Source organism: Catharus ustulatus, chromosome 13 (genome assembly GCF_009819885.2).
Source record: "Catharus ustulatus isolate bCatUst1 chromosome 13, bCatUst1.pri.v2, whole genome shotgun sequence".
NCBI classification, from domain to species: Eukaryota; Metazoa; Chordata; class Aves; order Passeriformes; family Turdidae; genus Catharus; species Catharus ustulatus.
Window position 1 is genome coordinate 13089935 of NC_046233.1, and position 15756 is coordinate 13105690.

Consider the following 15756-nt stretch of genomic DNA (forward strand, 5'->3'; position numbering starts at 1 on the left):
GGTGAAATTTATATCTCCCAAAACTTCAGCTCTAGGACAAAAGGAAGACAAGTATCAATTGATTTGATAGTTAAACTCCCTTTATAAAAAGTCAGTAGTTGCTTTTTTGTGATTTTTTTAAATCAAATAAATCATGTCTTTGTTTTGCTGTAAGTTATATGATACTTAATAAAGATTAGATAAACAGAAAGTGAGTCAGACTAAAACAGCTATTTATAGAGAAATTACAACTCAGAAGAAAAACTCCTTCCTGTTTCAGGAAGCTTTTTTGTTTAACAGCTGGTTCAATGCCAAACTAAATCCAACTTAAACAATTAAAAGCCACCTAAGAAGAAAGTGAGATGACAAATTCAACTTGTAACAATACTATCAAAGTCTAAATTGCTTTCAACCTTTGGAAGTGTTTTAGTTCTTTTTTTAACTAGACAACTCCTACCTTGTTTTCCTTTGTACATACCTGGGTCTGTGGAGGGACCACAGGGAGTGCTCAGGAATGGTCCTGACAACATCTGATTGCTGCTGCAGGCTTTGTGTGCTGATGGTTTTTGCTGTTTGCATTGCAGCAGTGAACCCAGATACAATTCTTTTATAAATGGGTGGTATTTTTTTAAAGCTAATGGTAAATATGATGTATTTTGCCTTTCAGGGAATTATATTGTATCATAAGAATCAATATTCCAGTTTTCAGCTTTGTGTCTTGTGTGGGTGATGTTACATTTTGTGCTTCAAAACAATTTCAGTGCTTCAAAACAATTTCAGTGCTTCCTGAAGGGGAAAGTGTTGCATGTCTGAGGGCCAAAGTTCTTTTCTATAAGTAGAGAAGAGACACCAGACTCATCAGCCTGGATTTCTCCCTGGCAGAGCAATTCTCTGGTTGGTCTTCAGTTTGCAGTATCTGCCTTAATAGTATTTGATAAAAGAAAAGGATGTCTGAGGTAGCATAATGGGTTTCTGCAATGTCACTCTCTTGGAACTTCTGATACTCTTTTTCACAGCTGTGGAGCCTCTCCCTCTCCTCTCTTAAATCAAGGTATGTTTTTTGCACATACACAATTCACCTAGATGGCAGAAGTTGGGAATGTCACATCATTTTCTTCAAAAAAAAAAAGCTTCTATGATTCCCATCTACTGAGCAGATCATACTGCTTCAATCATAATCTCATGCCTTCATGCAAATACTACATTCAGACTTTCCTTTCTCTTTGTTTTTTCTCTACAGGGGCTGTCATCAGTCACAAAGAACAATGGACTATTCAACATCACCTTTAAATATGACAGTAAGTTGAAAATCTGCACTATATTCACAGCAATCAAGGATTCCATCACAGTTGTCAATATATAGCAACATGTCTCTAAGAGTGGCATGAGCTCTTCAATATTGACATAATTATCAAATCTAGAAATTTGTGTCTGCTGGATCTGGTAGATCATCTTCTGTGTCTCACTGATAATAAAACTCTCTAACAATTTGTAGTAGTTTCTCTTTCAGGTTGGCCAGTATTTGACTGGAACATTATAGAAAATTATTTTGTTCTGTGAAAAATATATTCACTGAAAGGTTCAGTATACATGAAGACATAGGAAAGGATTATTTTGAGCTTAATGCAGCTTTTCTCTGATGTGTAATTTTGGGTGAAAATGACATAATTTGTGTAGAAAATGTGTAGATTGTATTTTATACAGGTAACATATTTTAAAAAATTGTCTTTACAAGGATTAATATTGAATATGAATATTGAATAGCATCTTGTGATTTAGTTGAATCAGTGGGAACTTTTCATTAGCTCCAGTCTTCAAGGCCCAGGCCAATGGAGCACTGCTGTGTGTGTTAGCAGTGCAGATGGTTTCAGAGCTGTAGCAGATGTGTGTTCTGCAGCTAAACTGAGAACAAAGTAATCTCTGGCATAGTAACTGAGATAAACAGGTTGCAGCAATAACACTTCAGACCTCTTCAAACATCTGCTAAATGGCTTTATCTTATTGTTGGGGTGTGTTTTAGACGTTTTATCATCTTTCCTGTCTAGCTACCAAAGCAGGACTGCTACCTACATTAAGAATTTACCTTTATGTGGCCATCATCAGTATAAACTCAATGTACAGTCAAGACAAGGTCCTAATTTAGATCAAAATGATGTTTGTTTTAATGCCAGTGCAAGTCATAGGTGTTTTTTTTCTGCCTCTCCAAAGAAATTACCTCATATGCAGAATGTAGGTAAAGTTTCATCATTGAGAGCATGCATCAGGAAACGTAACAATAGTGATTTGTTTCATTCTGATCAGCCTTTTGTTCCCTGTTTTTATATTACCTGAATTTGCAATCCTTCACTGTGATATTTTTTTGGTTAATTTTTAAATCTAATTTGATCTTAATATTTTAAATTAGCAAATTTTAAGTGTGTCAGATTGTACAAGATGTAGGTGGTCACTACGAAAGAAGTATGATTTTTTCTTTTTATTTACATAAAGAAAATCAGGAAATGGTACCAATCAGAACAGAGATCCCCAAGTTTAGTTAACACAATGAGTCTGTTTAAATCCCAGTATGTGTCATGTTTTTTCCATTAATTCTGGCACTAGAAACTGTGTTTAAGCAATGAGAAGTATTAATTCACAATTCTACTGGCACTGTGTGCTTCCTGGGCAAAGGAGTTATTTGAGTTCTGCAGGACTAGGAAAAGAGTTTACTGATATGAAGACTAAAGAGCTCACATGGTATGGAAATATGTATTTGCCTTTAATAAACCAGCACAAAAGAGAATTTGGCTTGCTGGCTGTGGTTTAAAGGCTCTTATTTTGCCACACAACAGCTCTAGGAAAATGTTTAATGATGCTAAATTAGTTGGTTAAATTATTTATTCAGGTGAAAAAGAAATGTCTGTATTTTTTAGTATGTCACTTGTATTCAAGTAAAAGAAGTTATTTCCTAAAAAGTGTGATTTTTCCATGCTGTTTTCTTCCTAAAACTGTTGTTCTGTATAACTGTGAATCAGTGACTTGCAGTCAAACTTCAGGGGTTTGTCCTATATTCCATTTTGGCAAATTGTCATTTGACCATAAAATTCTAGTAACCAGGATCCAAAATCTTGGGCTTGCTATTAATTGGATCCAGACATAGCAAAAACCAGTTACTTCAAACTTTCCATTGAAAGAGATCCTCTCTCCTCCTAAGAGGAAGTTCATGCTGTCACTGAGTGCACTCATAGCAACTGAATTCTACAAACACTGGAGTCCCAACCAACCTCCCAGCTTTTGTAAAAGGCAGAGTTGTACAGTGTTACATTCTTATGTCTGTGACAGTTAATGAAAAGACCTCTTGCCATGGTTATTCAAAGTAAAAAGCTATTTTCTATGTCTCCTTTACAGTTAATAATTTTTCTTTCCTTGCCTTCAAGATCACACCTCTGAATTAAATTCAAATTTCCTGTACTGGCATATCGTGGCACTTGATTTTTCATGTTTCTTTTCTACAAGCTCTATATAGATGAGTATATAGCATATAAATGATCTCAGTTTTTTTTTGATTAATCATCAGTCAGTAATATACAATCTACTGATCATTTTCTGGATTTTGTTGGTTTCACTAGTTCAGAAATAGAATGTTTGTTTTTACACACCCATCTTCATGTATACTGTGCTCCAGAACTAGTGACTTCCCTGCCTGCTACTTCTCTTCCTGCCACAAAATATGAGCCTAAATATTGTAAAGCTTTAAAAGTTATAACATGTAGGGTTGTTTTCTTCATTTGAAAACAAAAAGACATTGTAAAGTTCAACAACAAACTCAGCAATCTTTTGTTTATATTTTGTTTTCTTAATTAAAGCTAAAGCTGTGGTGCTGTAGTTTTAGGGAATACACTGTATTTTGTGAGGATAGCAAGGCAAAGCCAGTCCTGAGTGACTCCAGAGGCACTGAAGTGGTCTGTAGGCATGTGGCTGCAGAATGGAAGGCAGAGAGGAGATGGATTTAAGCAGTAGGGTCTCTGTGGTCAGGATCAAGCAGTATTGTGGTTAAAAAGCCTTTCTTGAGCAGTTCTCAAGCTTCACGTGGTTTATTGTTCTCATATGTGCCTGATCATTCACCAGCATTCTCTTGCTTTGAGCACTGTACATGAACAAAATTAATGTCAGTCTTCATATTATTTTGAACAACTACAAGGAAAAAAAAAGGGATTTGGGAATCCCAGTACATGTGATGTGGTACAGGTTATACTGGTGGTATAAACTGGTAATATCCTTGGGAATCCTGTGAACTGTGGGTTGGCAGCCAGTAAAAGTGGTTGTGCTCAATGATTTGTGAGGTTTTGTGAGTTTTTGGGTCTTGAGACAAAAACTGCATCTAGATTTGCTGTGTAGTGCTTATGGAAAATAATGCACTGGTACTTTTACTCAGTCTTGAACACGTTAGGGAGTTTATGTCAGCTACAATGTTTTTATTGAAGTGTTTATTTGTCCATATTTTTAGACTGCACTCCTTACTTGAGTTCAGTGGGAAGACATGTGATTGGAGATGTGCAGAACATCACTATCAGTCAGTTTGCATGCCAGGAACAGGTGGCTGTGATGATCCTTTGGACAGCAAATACCATTGGTAAGTTCTGGAGGGAAATGGACTCATTGATCATGGGTTTGGTAATAACTTCCTGCTCATAGGTATCAAATAATTAAATTATGCTTGGAATCATTGATGCAAATTGCCTAAGAAGAAAGGAATTCTTAACACCTTTGCAAAGCTCCTATTTTTTCTGGCTTGTTTCAAAAACACCCTTAAAACTAGGATGTTCTCTGCAGCCATACTCTGCTTTCTTCTGTTCCAGTTTACTGAATTCCTGCTCTTCAGAACTGTGCAGCTGGTTTCATTTTCTGCCCTAAGGCTTTGGTGCATTTCAGTGGCATTGATTGTGTTTAGTTCCTGATAAACTTAAAGGTTCTTTAAGATGCAGTTTGTCTTACAGGTGGAAAACATCATCTAATCACAACTATACAAACTTTAATGTGTTTCCTTGCCAGGTCTGGTGATTAGGAGTATTCCTTAATTGCTTCAATGTCACTGGAAGTATCTTGTTGCCCACTAGAGCAGTAGTGTCCAAAACTGAGGATGTGCATAAATGCATATTGACTGATAAACTTATTTCTGGGCTTTAAAAGAATATGTGAAAATTCCTCTGAATTCTGCAGACCTGTGCAGTTGAAGGCATTTGGTAATCTTCAGCTGCAGGCTGGATGAATCAAACATCCATGGGAAACAAAGGCTGGTGTTCTTGTAATCAGCAGAGGTTAATCCTTTGGACAGTTTGAGGACAGAGCTGCTGCTCAGCCATCTCGGGTAACATGGAACTGGACACCTTCTCTTTCAGGGGCTTCCTGTAGGGACAAACAGTGCTTTTGTTCCACAGAATGCTAAGAACATAATTGGCAACACTTTATCTTCTACAAAATTAAAAAACATTAATCAAAACACACAATCCCGTGAAACTAGTAAACCAGAGGAGGTGGTGGAAAATGTGGAAATTATACATTTGGGATTTTATTTTTTGGATTGACAAGCATAGCATAAACTGAAATGAGTCCATTTTGATTTATGTAGATTGCAAAAGCTATGTCACTGATACATTGATCTGTAATGCTGTAGAAGAGATGCAATTAGATGGAGTAGTGAGAGTTCAAGAGCTGTGCAGTGCCTTTGATACCTGAGCCACAAAATTGTCACAGGGTAAAACTGGCATTTTCCTGGGTGTTCACATCCCTGTGACTCAGTTTAGTTATATCATGAAGTAATTCTGTGATGAGAACATTGTAAAGACACTGTGCTAACTTGTAGTAGAGTAACTTGAACAGAATGGGTGTAGTTCTGGCAGCAGTTATGAATAACTGGAACTATACACGCACTGGAATAAATTCCATTCCATTTAAGTCAAGTTTTCTGTTAGCCCTTACTGTACTACAGCTAAAGAAGTTGTTAACAATTGTTACCATTTTAATCTGGTAGTCTCATAGATGATGGTAAAATTTATAAAGGACTATTTCTATAATTTTCCAGCAAAAATATTATATTTGATTGTTAAAATGGAAATGTGTAATTACTATTTCTGAAGGTGAAGAAGGTACTGGTAACTTACATTGCAGTAGTAATCTGGAAGCCCCAGATGAGACGTGGGCCCCTCTGTTCCAAGCATTACACAAGTATACAGTGATTTTAGCCTTTGCCAAAGACTGAGTTCTAGATAGGCAAGATGGAATATGCAGAACTGACAGACAACAACAGGTATTAAATACAAACATATTTCATATAACTGATAAGCTTTATTTTTAGAGACAAATGAAATATATTCAAATTACATAAAATGCTACATTATGCATTTTGAAATATTAATCTTCTGTTTAAATTCCCTGCTGTTTGTAGGGATTGAGTACCTGAAGGGATTTCGAGTAATACTTGAGGAGTTAAAATCAGAGGGAAGACAATGCCAGCAGATGGTTTTAAAAGATCCAAAGCAACTCAGCCCCAGTTTTAAACGAACTGTAAGTGCTTTGCTTCAAAGAAAGTTTCAGTGTTGTTTGACTGTGTGAGTAGTCTTGAAAGTGTTTATCATCCTAGAATGGTTTGGGTCATTAAAGATCATCCAGTTCCAAGCCATCTGCCAAGGGCAGGGACACCTGCCGCTATCCCAGGTTGTTCCAAGCTGCATCCAAGCTGGTCTGGAGCACTTGGAGGGGTGTTCACAGCTCCCAGCTTCTCTGTGCAGCCTGTGCCAGGACCTCACTTCCTTCACACTGAACAATTTCTTCCCAGTATCTTATCTAACCCTACCCTCTTTCAGTTTGAAGCCATTCCTCCTTGTCCTATTGCTCCATGCCCTTGTGGAAAAGTTGATTGGTTCCCAAAAGTATTATTGGTGAAATTAATGATAGTTGTTGCTTTAGAGACAGATCTTGTTCCTTTTGATAGAAACTTTCCTGAAGTTGGGAACTGTCATTTTGGTGACTGGAGTATAGATGCACGTCTGTAATAGTCTACATCCAGCCATGAATTGAGATTCCTCATGTCAGTTTGGAATAGAGGGGTAGAGGAACGATTCTTAATTTCAGCCTTTGATTGCAAAATTGTGAGCTTGTTTTGAAAAATACTTTCAGCTGTGATAGTTGATTTTAAAAGATGTTGCAATCTTGTCTTTTTTGTAGGGAGTGGAGTCCCAGGCCTTTGTAAACTTGAAGTTTGAAACAGATTACTTTGTAAAGATTGTTCCTTTTCCTTCCATCAAAAATGAAAGTAATTATCACCCATTTTTCTTCCGAACTAGATGTAAGTATTGCATACAATATAATGTACCATATAATGCAGTCTTGTATTTTATATGGTATTGCATGTCCTCTCTTCAGTGGGCCTCCCCTTCATGTTTTGGTTCTCCCAACAAAGGAATGTCACGGATGATGATGTTGGATGACTCTGGGTTATGTAGTCACTGACACTGTTGTGGGAGGAAGATCTGGGTGTCAAGCAGAAAGAATTTGCATGCCATAGATAAATCTGTGGTGTGTGATCATAAGTGTCAGGCAACAACCAGAAGAAAAGTCTCAGGTAGGCCTGAGATTATCTCAGGTTTGCCTAGAGCAGGCTTGTTCCCATGGTTCTCAGTTAACTCGTGGAGATGGTTTGGTCCTCTCTGGACAGGGTGAAAAAGGGCAGGTTGTTTTTTGCTCTTGAGATTACAATTTAAAAGCAACTATCTAAAGACAGATGTAGAGGAGGACATCTAAAATTAGATAGCAGCAGATCAAGCTGAATTTCTCACAATTACTTAGCAATTCTCACTGGAGGTAGAGAGAAGAAATTTGAATAAGTTCTTAGTCCTTACACAGTGTGGTGAGAAACTGCAAGTACCCTTTGATGTGAACTGCTGATATTTGTCCTGCTAAGGGCTTTTTCCCCTGTAAAACTTGCTTAAGCTATTTTCAAGTCTGTCTGTTAATGCAGACCACTGTACCATTGGTGGTAGTGCTCAGCATACTTACTTGTTCTGAGTAAATTTATTCAAGACTAGTTTTAACTTCCTCTCCTGATGTGCTGTGCTTGGCATTATCCTTTTTGTCTCACTAAAAAATGTGATATTCAAATTAATGGATCTGTGTTTATCATATTAAGATGAGAAGGGACTTGAAATCATAACAAAGGAGTTAAATTTGCAAAATGTATTTAGTCCAGGCATATTAGAGTCAGGGAAATTATGAACTCCCTATTTCTGCCCTTGTTCTTTTCCTGTTTAAATAGCACAGCAGTTTGATACTGTATAATTAATAATTTTTCTGTATATTTGTAGCATGTGAATTGCTACTACAGCCAGAAAACCTTGTCTGCAAACCTTGTAAGTAAAATATAATATTTTTATATATTAATCTTTCAAAAAGTTACTGTACTTGAAGAGTCATTTTGTGATACATTAATATCTCCTCTGACAGACTGGAAGCCACGAAATGTGAATGTTACCCAGCAAGGTTTTAACATGCAAGTGTCCTTTGATCATGCACCTCACAATTTTGGATTTAGGTACTACTTTCTTCACTACAAACTGAAGCATGAAGGGCTGTTCAAGCAAAAGACCTGCAAACAGGTACGTGGCTCTTAAAAGCACAAAACCTATTAACATAAGGTATTCTAAGGTTTTCTAGAAACTTGAAAAACTTAGTATAAAATAGTATCAGTTTTAAAATTGTAAAGCTGTTTGGAACTATTAATGTAAATAACAATTGTGCTGTGATAGCACTCATCAGTCAGAAGCAGGCTTGAGGACTCCCTTGGACCTGGACAACACAAATTAGTTCTGAGGCAGACAATTGTGTAGGTGAATGGGCAGACTTAGTTTTGCTGGTTTAAGGTGTGGTAATGCAAGAGTGCACTGGCTGTTTCTAAATCAATGTGAATTCTTTATTAGGTTTTAAAAGTATGTGAATTGCTTGCAAAGTATTCTTTCTTTGATGCAGGAGCAGAACACAGACACTACAAGTTGTGTTCTTCAGAATGTGTCTCCAGGGGATTATATCATTGAGGTGAGATTTCTGAACAGTCTTTTGTATTCACCTAAGTGAATATGTTAATGGGAAAATGGAGTAAAATTCAAATATTTCAAACCACACTGGTAGAATTGAACTTGAGGTACCCCTACTGAAGTAACTTGGGCAAGTAAATTTTCTAGAATGATGCCTTTTCTGGGCTTACCTAGAAACAGAGGCCAGACAAAGTTAGAAGAATAAAAGTGGATACATTTAATGGAGAGCCTTCTGGTATATTATGGGCAGATGAAACTCCCCAGGGGTTTACACCCAAAATGGATGATGGTCATGAGTTTTTTCAGACAGATATAAATTTGGTCCATTTACATATCAGGAGTTAATCCTCCAATTACAGCTTCAGGGAATGAAGTCCTATTCCCCCAGTTTGCTCCTCCCCAATTCACTTTTGTTTATACTTTTCAGGGCCTGAGGCTGTAGGGTGTCCTTGAGTTACAGACCCAGAGGGATTGTTTTGTCTAACCAAAATGTGAAGATGGTTAACTAGCACTTTATATGGAGTTGAGAGTTGTGCACTAATGCAGCACAGGATTTGAAAAATACAAAAGATAAAATATTAAGGCATCAGGATGTTCTTGACCTGTCCATAGCTTTGCTTCCCCAAGTGTACAGCACTCTGATCTGTGACTTAAACTGAAGTTGTGAGCCTGCATAATTCCTGGACTTTGATTTTATTTTTTTTAATTGGAATTTTGTTACTTGGTCCATTTATATTATACTAGTTTGTGCTGCTCATTAGTTTTAACTATTTGAACAGTAACTTTCTTCACATTTGGTCATAAAAGCTGTTACAGTTATTTTCATATTGCAGAAAATAAAATTAATCTTTTATTTTTCCAAGCTGGTTGATGACACTAATACAACAAGGAAAACAATGCACTATGCACTAAAACCAGGTATGAATTCTATTTTTAAGCAATATACTATATTTACTGTATTAATTTAGATTCAGTTTTAATTATGTTGGAAATAAGTCTCTACTTGACCTTTTTCTGTTTACCATAATCTAGACTATTGAGATAATTGTGCTGTGTTTTTTTGACCTAATGAAAAAATGCTAGAGATGCACACTCGAGCATGCACATCTCTGTACATTTATATTTAGTGGAGTTTAGATCAATCCATCATTGGAAATCTTTGTGGGAAATTGGCTTTTGTTGTATATGTGGATATGAGGAATGATAACCTTAATTGCCTCTAACTGAGAGTGCAATGGTGTGGAGACAGTGTAAGGAAACTGTGGGAGCAGCCTAAACACATCCCGTGGGTCTTCCAGCCCTGGTACCAAAGTGAGCAGTCTGGAGAACCTGTCAGGTGAATGCTTCCCATGCCTATGGCTCAGACCTGTTTTTGAGAGCTAAACAGGGATTTCAGAGTGTAGCTGCAGCCTCAAAACAGCTACAGATGGAGGCAGTGGATACAATGCACTGACTCCTAATGCACATTGCTGAGGGTGATCTCTGCAAGAAGGCAATTCTTTCTAAGTGCCAAGTTCTGCACCCTGGAACCAAAACATGTCAGGTCAAATGACCACTGCACATCTCATCAAAATTATTTGCCCACAGGGCTGGTGTGAGTTACAGCTCTTGTTACTTGTGAGAGTCACTCTGATGCTGTGGCATTGGGGCAACCACCATAAAACCTAATTTGAAATGGAGCAGAGCACAGCACGATATTTGAGCCTACTGTATCTTCAGCAATTACCTGATAATAGAGTACTGCAGCAGTTCTGCATTCCCACTGTGAAGATTTGTTTAGATAATTGTAGTGCAGCTTATTTGCTGTGCTACATTTGCTAACCATTCTTTCTTTTTGCAAGTGCACTCCCCATGGGCTGGCCCAATTAGAGCCATTGCCATCACTGTCCCTTTGGTTGTCATCTCTGCTTTTGCCACACTTTTCACCGTGATGTGCCGCAAGAAACAGCAAGGTAAGAGGCTTCATTCAGAACAAAGTTCCATTGAAAAATAGGCTTTTGCAACCAAAGCAGTCTTAATTGGTTAACTGCAGGAATGTCTTTATCTGAAAAGCTTTCTTTTCTATTTCTCTGTCTTTCCTCCCCTCAGCTTTTTTTGTATTGAAACTTGTAGCAAATTCTTAATCAGTGTTTGATGATAACTGGTTGCCTAGACAGTATTGTGTCACAGATCAAGACTTCACTGTAGAAAGAACAAAAGCAATATTAGAAAATACTTTTTATTTCATGTTTCTTTTTCTTTAAGAAAGTACTACTTGACCATGTGGATTACAAACAGATTTGTAAATGGATATGTTTTAAGCATTCCCTTATTTTACTAAGAAATATCCAATTCATATTTATTTTAGATCAGAAGGAAAGTAAAGCCATGTGATGCCAATATAATTCACAGTGCTGTCTGGAATTATGTCTGTCTATACTATCTATAGCTGCTATTCCAGATTTGCTCACTTTCCTGGAAGTTGCCTTTACATGTTATTCTAAACCATCTTCCTAAATTTACTCTTAAGTCCTGCTTGCAGATGTTTTTAGATTCCATCCCTCCTTACTGACTTCTCCTCTGTATCCAGGAGCTGGCAAGCAGCACTTGATACTTTTAAATGTTAAAAATACCTTGCCTTTTTATATTGAATTTAGAGAATCATGTGGTTTCATGAATTATGGAAAAAGAGATTACTTCTCCAAACCTCACATATCTGTGTTATCCACCTGAATTTTGGCACTGAGATATACTGCAAGTGCTATATGCCAGCTGGGTTAAATCTTTTACCTACTGGTCTTCTGTAGTTATCCCTTTGCTCACAGCTAGCACAGTTCCAGCAAAAAACCCAGACAAATCACTGAGGATTTGTTCCAGAATAGTTATTCCTGATGAATTTTTCTGAATTGAATCCCTAGATGGATATTTGTATTTTGAAATACTCATACTTTATTCCAAATTAGCTTAATCAGCTGTAGAACTAGATTGAATTAGTCTGGCATAAGGCCAGACTTTCATGTTTCAGCATAAAAGCATCTATGCAAGGAAGGAAACACTAATAGCTATTTTGATTTAAATGAATCATATCTTAATTCAAATTAATGTCAGATTAATGTCCAAACATGGGTATGTATATACACACTAGAGAAATCTTGTATGAAATCCTGAAGGAGTCTGTGGACCTGGAGTTTAATATTCTTACCTGGCTTATGTTGTGGTTGGGTTTTTTTTAACAAGAGACTTTGTTAGACAGGAAACTCTTGAAGATGATCCATCTTCAGGCTTATAGCATTTGAACAGAGATTTCAAGACTGTTGAAGCTGAATAGAAGTGAAACAACCTCATTCTATCTATAAAATAAAGCTTCCTTGTTTTTTCTGAGTTGGACAGAAATTACTGCATATTTAACTTTGAGAGTGTATTCCACATGCAGCAGCTCTTACACTGGATAAATAGAGTGTGTGCAACTTTTCTTTTTCAGGGTGGAAAGGAGAGGAAAATTTTAGGAAAAAAACCCCAAACATTACTGTATGCATTGGTAAAAAACCTACAAAAGTAATAAAAACTCCAAAACAAAGTCAAGCTTTGTAATGTGAACTCTCTTTTCTCTTGCACTTTAGAAAATATATATTCCCATCTAGATGAGGAGAGCTCAGAATCTTCAGCATATGCTGCAGGTCTCCATGTGGAAAGACTTCGTCCCCGGCCAAAAGTGTTCATCTGCTATTCCAGTAAAGATTGCCAGAAACACATTAATGTCATCCAGTGCTTTGCTTATTTTCTTCAGGACTTTTGTGGCTGTGAGGTAAACTCAACATTTTATATGTAAACAACTTTTCCTTAATTGAAACAGCACTCCCAGAATTCTGTGCTTGAAAAGTAGATATTTCAGTCACCCCTCTCCACAGAGGTAACTGTTGTTATTTTTCTAAATATTGGCAGTATGAATTTTCTTTACTTGAGGGAATGAAGAGATCTTATCCAGTGTAAAAAAACCAAAACAACCTAAACCAACAGAATAGTGGAAGTTCATTATTTCAGGACTTTCATTCAGCCATGTTTAGCGTGCTTTGAATTATGTGCTTTTTCTGTTCAGTAGGTTGTACACATTTATAGGCAGCAGCCACAAAGAGGTATTGTTGTCTACCTGATAGAATTTAGTATTCCTGAAGTGTGTTTTGTATTGTAATTTAAAAGAAGTTGAATCTATCAAGACTTCTACTCATAGAGCAAAAACTGCATTATTAGGATTACTTGTTGACAGCATGTACTGAATTGATTTTTATTTTTTTGTTTCCCTTCTGTTCCATTAATACCTTAAAATCAGCAACTCTTTTTACTTTCTTGTTTTTGTTTGAAAGATATGAGACATTTGGATTGCTGCTTTGGATGAGCAGGCTTAGAATCTCACACTGCTGTCTGAAATAGAATCAATATGTGGTAAATGTTTCAGTTTTCAGCTGGAAAAAGGCAGGATAATTTCTGGTCTCTTTGTGCTGCATTTTTCCTCCCACCCCCGGGATATGAGTGGGATGAGCTGGAGCTGGGTTTCATTACAGCAACTCTGCTCTCTGCTGACCAAACACAGAAACACAGCCAAGGCCTCGTGTTTGGTGTGGATGGTCACAACTTTTTAATCTGTTTAAAACAGTTCAGGATCAATTATTTTATAAGTAACTTACTTGAAACCCCTTTTAAAGATGTACTTTAGTCCTTCACTGCTCCTCTTTGGAATAGTGTTGAGAGGAGCTCTTACTGCTCTAACCATGGAATATATGGTCTCAGTCATCAAAGAAGATTGTATAATTGGTTTTGATGTTGTTTATTATGCAAGTTTTTACATCTGTTTTTTCCTCTTATCCTACTACTCATTCCTCCTGTGAGATAAAGCATTGTGCCCCTCATCTTGGTGTACACAAGCATTTCAGGTCATGCAGAACGGCCAGAAAGCCTGACAAAGTAGAAAATAACTCCTAGGATAAACTTTTCAGAGCTTTCTCATCAGATAAAAGTGCTGCTGTTTTGCATCCTAACTGGAAGGTCTTGATATTATAGGCACTAATTATGTTTCTATCTAGATATGAAAATTCTTGGCATCACACTTCATCAATATGCAAGGATGATAAGTGAATGTGGCACTTAGGGGCACACTTTGGTGGCAGACTTGGCAGGGGTGGGTGAATGGTTGGACTTGACCTTAAAGGTCTTTTTCAATCTAAACAATCCTGTGATTCTGTTACTTCTGCTACATTCAGCACACTATGGACCCAGACATACAATGGTAAATTATCTGAGACAAGCACAATTGTTTATTGTGGATTGATGATACCAATTTGATTACATAAGTTAATTGTAATTTACTTGATTTAGCCACATTTTCTATGTTGTTTTTATTCCCCAAGAAATATTGCTGTGTATCAAATCCATAGTGCTTTTTTTTCAGGAGCCACTTGGGTTTATAATATATAAAACATAATACCAACCAGGTTTTTTCTTTCTTTTCTAGGTGGCTTTAGATTTGTGGGAAGATCTGAAAAACTGTAAAGAAAATCAGAAAGAGTGGCTTATTAAAAACATAAATGAGTCCCAGTTTATCATCATTGTGTGTTCCAAAGGAATGAAATACTTTGTTGAAAAAAAGACCTGGAAGCACAGAGGAGTAACCAAAGATGCAGGAAAAGGAGAACCCTTTCTCTTTGCTGTGTTCACTGTTGCAGAGAAGCTTCGTCAGGCAAAGCAGAATTCAGCTGAGCTCTGCAAGTTCATTGCAGTCTACTTTGATTACTCCTGTGAGGGAGACATCCCTGCTATTCTGGATCTAAGCACAAAATACAAGCTCATGGACCATCTCCCCCAGCTCTATTCACACTTACACTCCAGAGATCTTACTGTGCAGGATTCAGAGGTGTTTCCTGTTAACATTAGTAAAAGGAATTATTTCAGGAGCAAATCTGGGAGGTCCCTTTATGTTGCTATTTGCAATATGCATCAGTTCATTGATCAGGAACCAGATTGGTTTGAGAAACAATTTATTCCCTTCCCTCCACCTTCTTTACACTACTCGGAGCCTGTCATGGAAAAATTTGATTCAGGCTTGGTTTTAAATGACTTGGTGAATAAACAGGTGATGGATGGTGATTTTTACCTGAAAACAGATCTAAATATTTCAGTGGGGAATTCAGACTCTCACTGTATAATTCAGCACTTAAACCATGGAGAAGATGTAGAAACTCAGGACATTCAGGGTGGTGGCAGCTCTGTCCTTCAGCCATTGTTACATGTTGTTAAAGCTTCAAATCTGAAAGACATGCCTCGAGATTCTGGAATCTATGATTCATCTGTTCCTTCATCTGAATTATCTTTGCCATTAATGGAAGGACTCTTGACAGACCAAATGGAAACGTCTTCCATTACAGGAAGTGTTTCTTCATCTTCAGGTTTAGGTAAGATACTGAGGTGTTTCTAAACTTATATTCAGTTACTGTGGATATTTCTGCCATCTCAAAATAGGTAAGATAATATGTGAGCAGCCATATAGAAGGCTGCAGAGAATGGTAAACATTATATAAAGATGGTAAAACAGGTAGAATAACTTCAGAAAAATGAATCTTTTTCTAAACTTACAGTGCATGGAAGAAATCTTAGCTAGGTAGGATTTCACTAAAATTCTATTAATAAGTCACTGCTCATTAATTGACCTATTCTTGGAGAGATAGCTTCTTCCTTAAAGGGGCTC

At 37.0% G+C, this 15756-nt stretch overlaps 1 protein-coding gene across 1 annotated transcript in view; it reads left to right on the forward strand.

The window, feature by feature from the left end:
- IL17RD (interleukin 17 receptor D) overlaps positions 1-15756 on the forward strand; it is a 42613-nt gene that overhangs the window by 21698 nt on the left and 5159 nt on the right. The window contains exons 2-12 of the mRNA XM_033072007.1: positions 1220-1277; positions 4463-4588; positions 6401-6519; positions 7180-7300; positions 8316-8360; positions 8455-8606; positions 8977-9042; positions 9905-9959; positions 10883-10993; positions 12641-12825; positions 14527-15463. Coding sequence (XP_032927898.1) covers positions 1220-1277; positions 4463-4588; positions 6401-6519; positions 7180-7300; positions 8316-8360; positions 8455-8606; positions 8977-9042; positions 9905-9959; positions 10883-10993; positions 12641-12825; positions 14527-15463 — 1975 coding nt within the window. The remainder of the gene's footprint in view (positions 1-1219; positions 1278-4462; positions 4589-6400; positions 6520-7179; positions 7301-8315; positions 8361-8454; positions 8607-8976; positions 9043-9904; positions 9960-10882; positions 10994-12640; positions 12826-14526; positions 15464-15756) is intronic.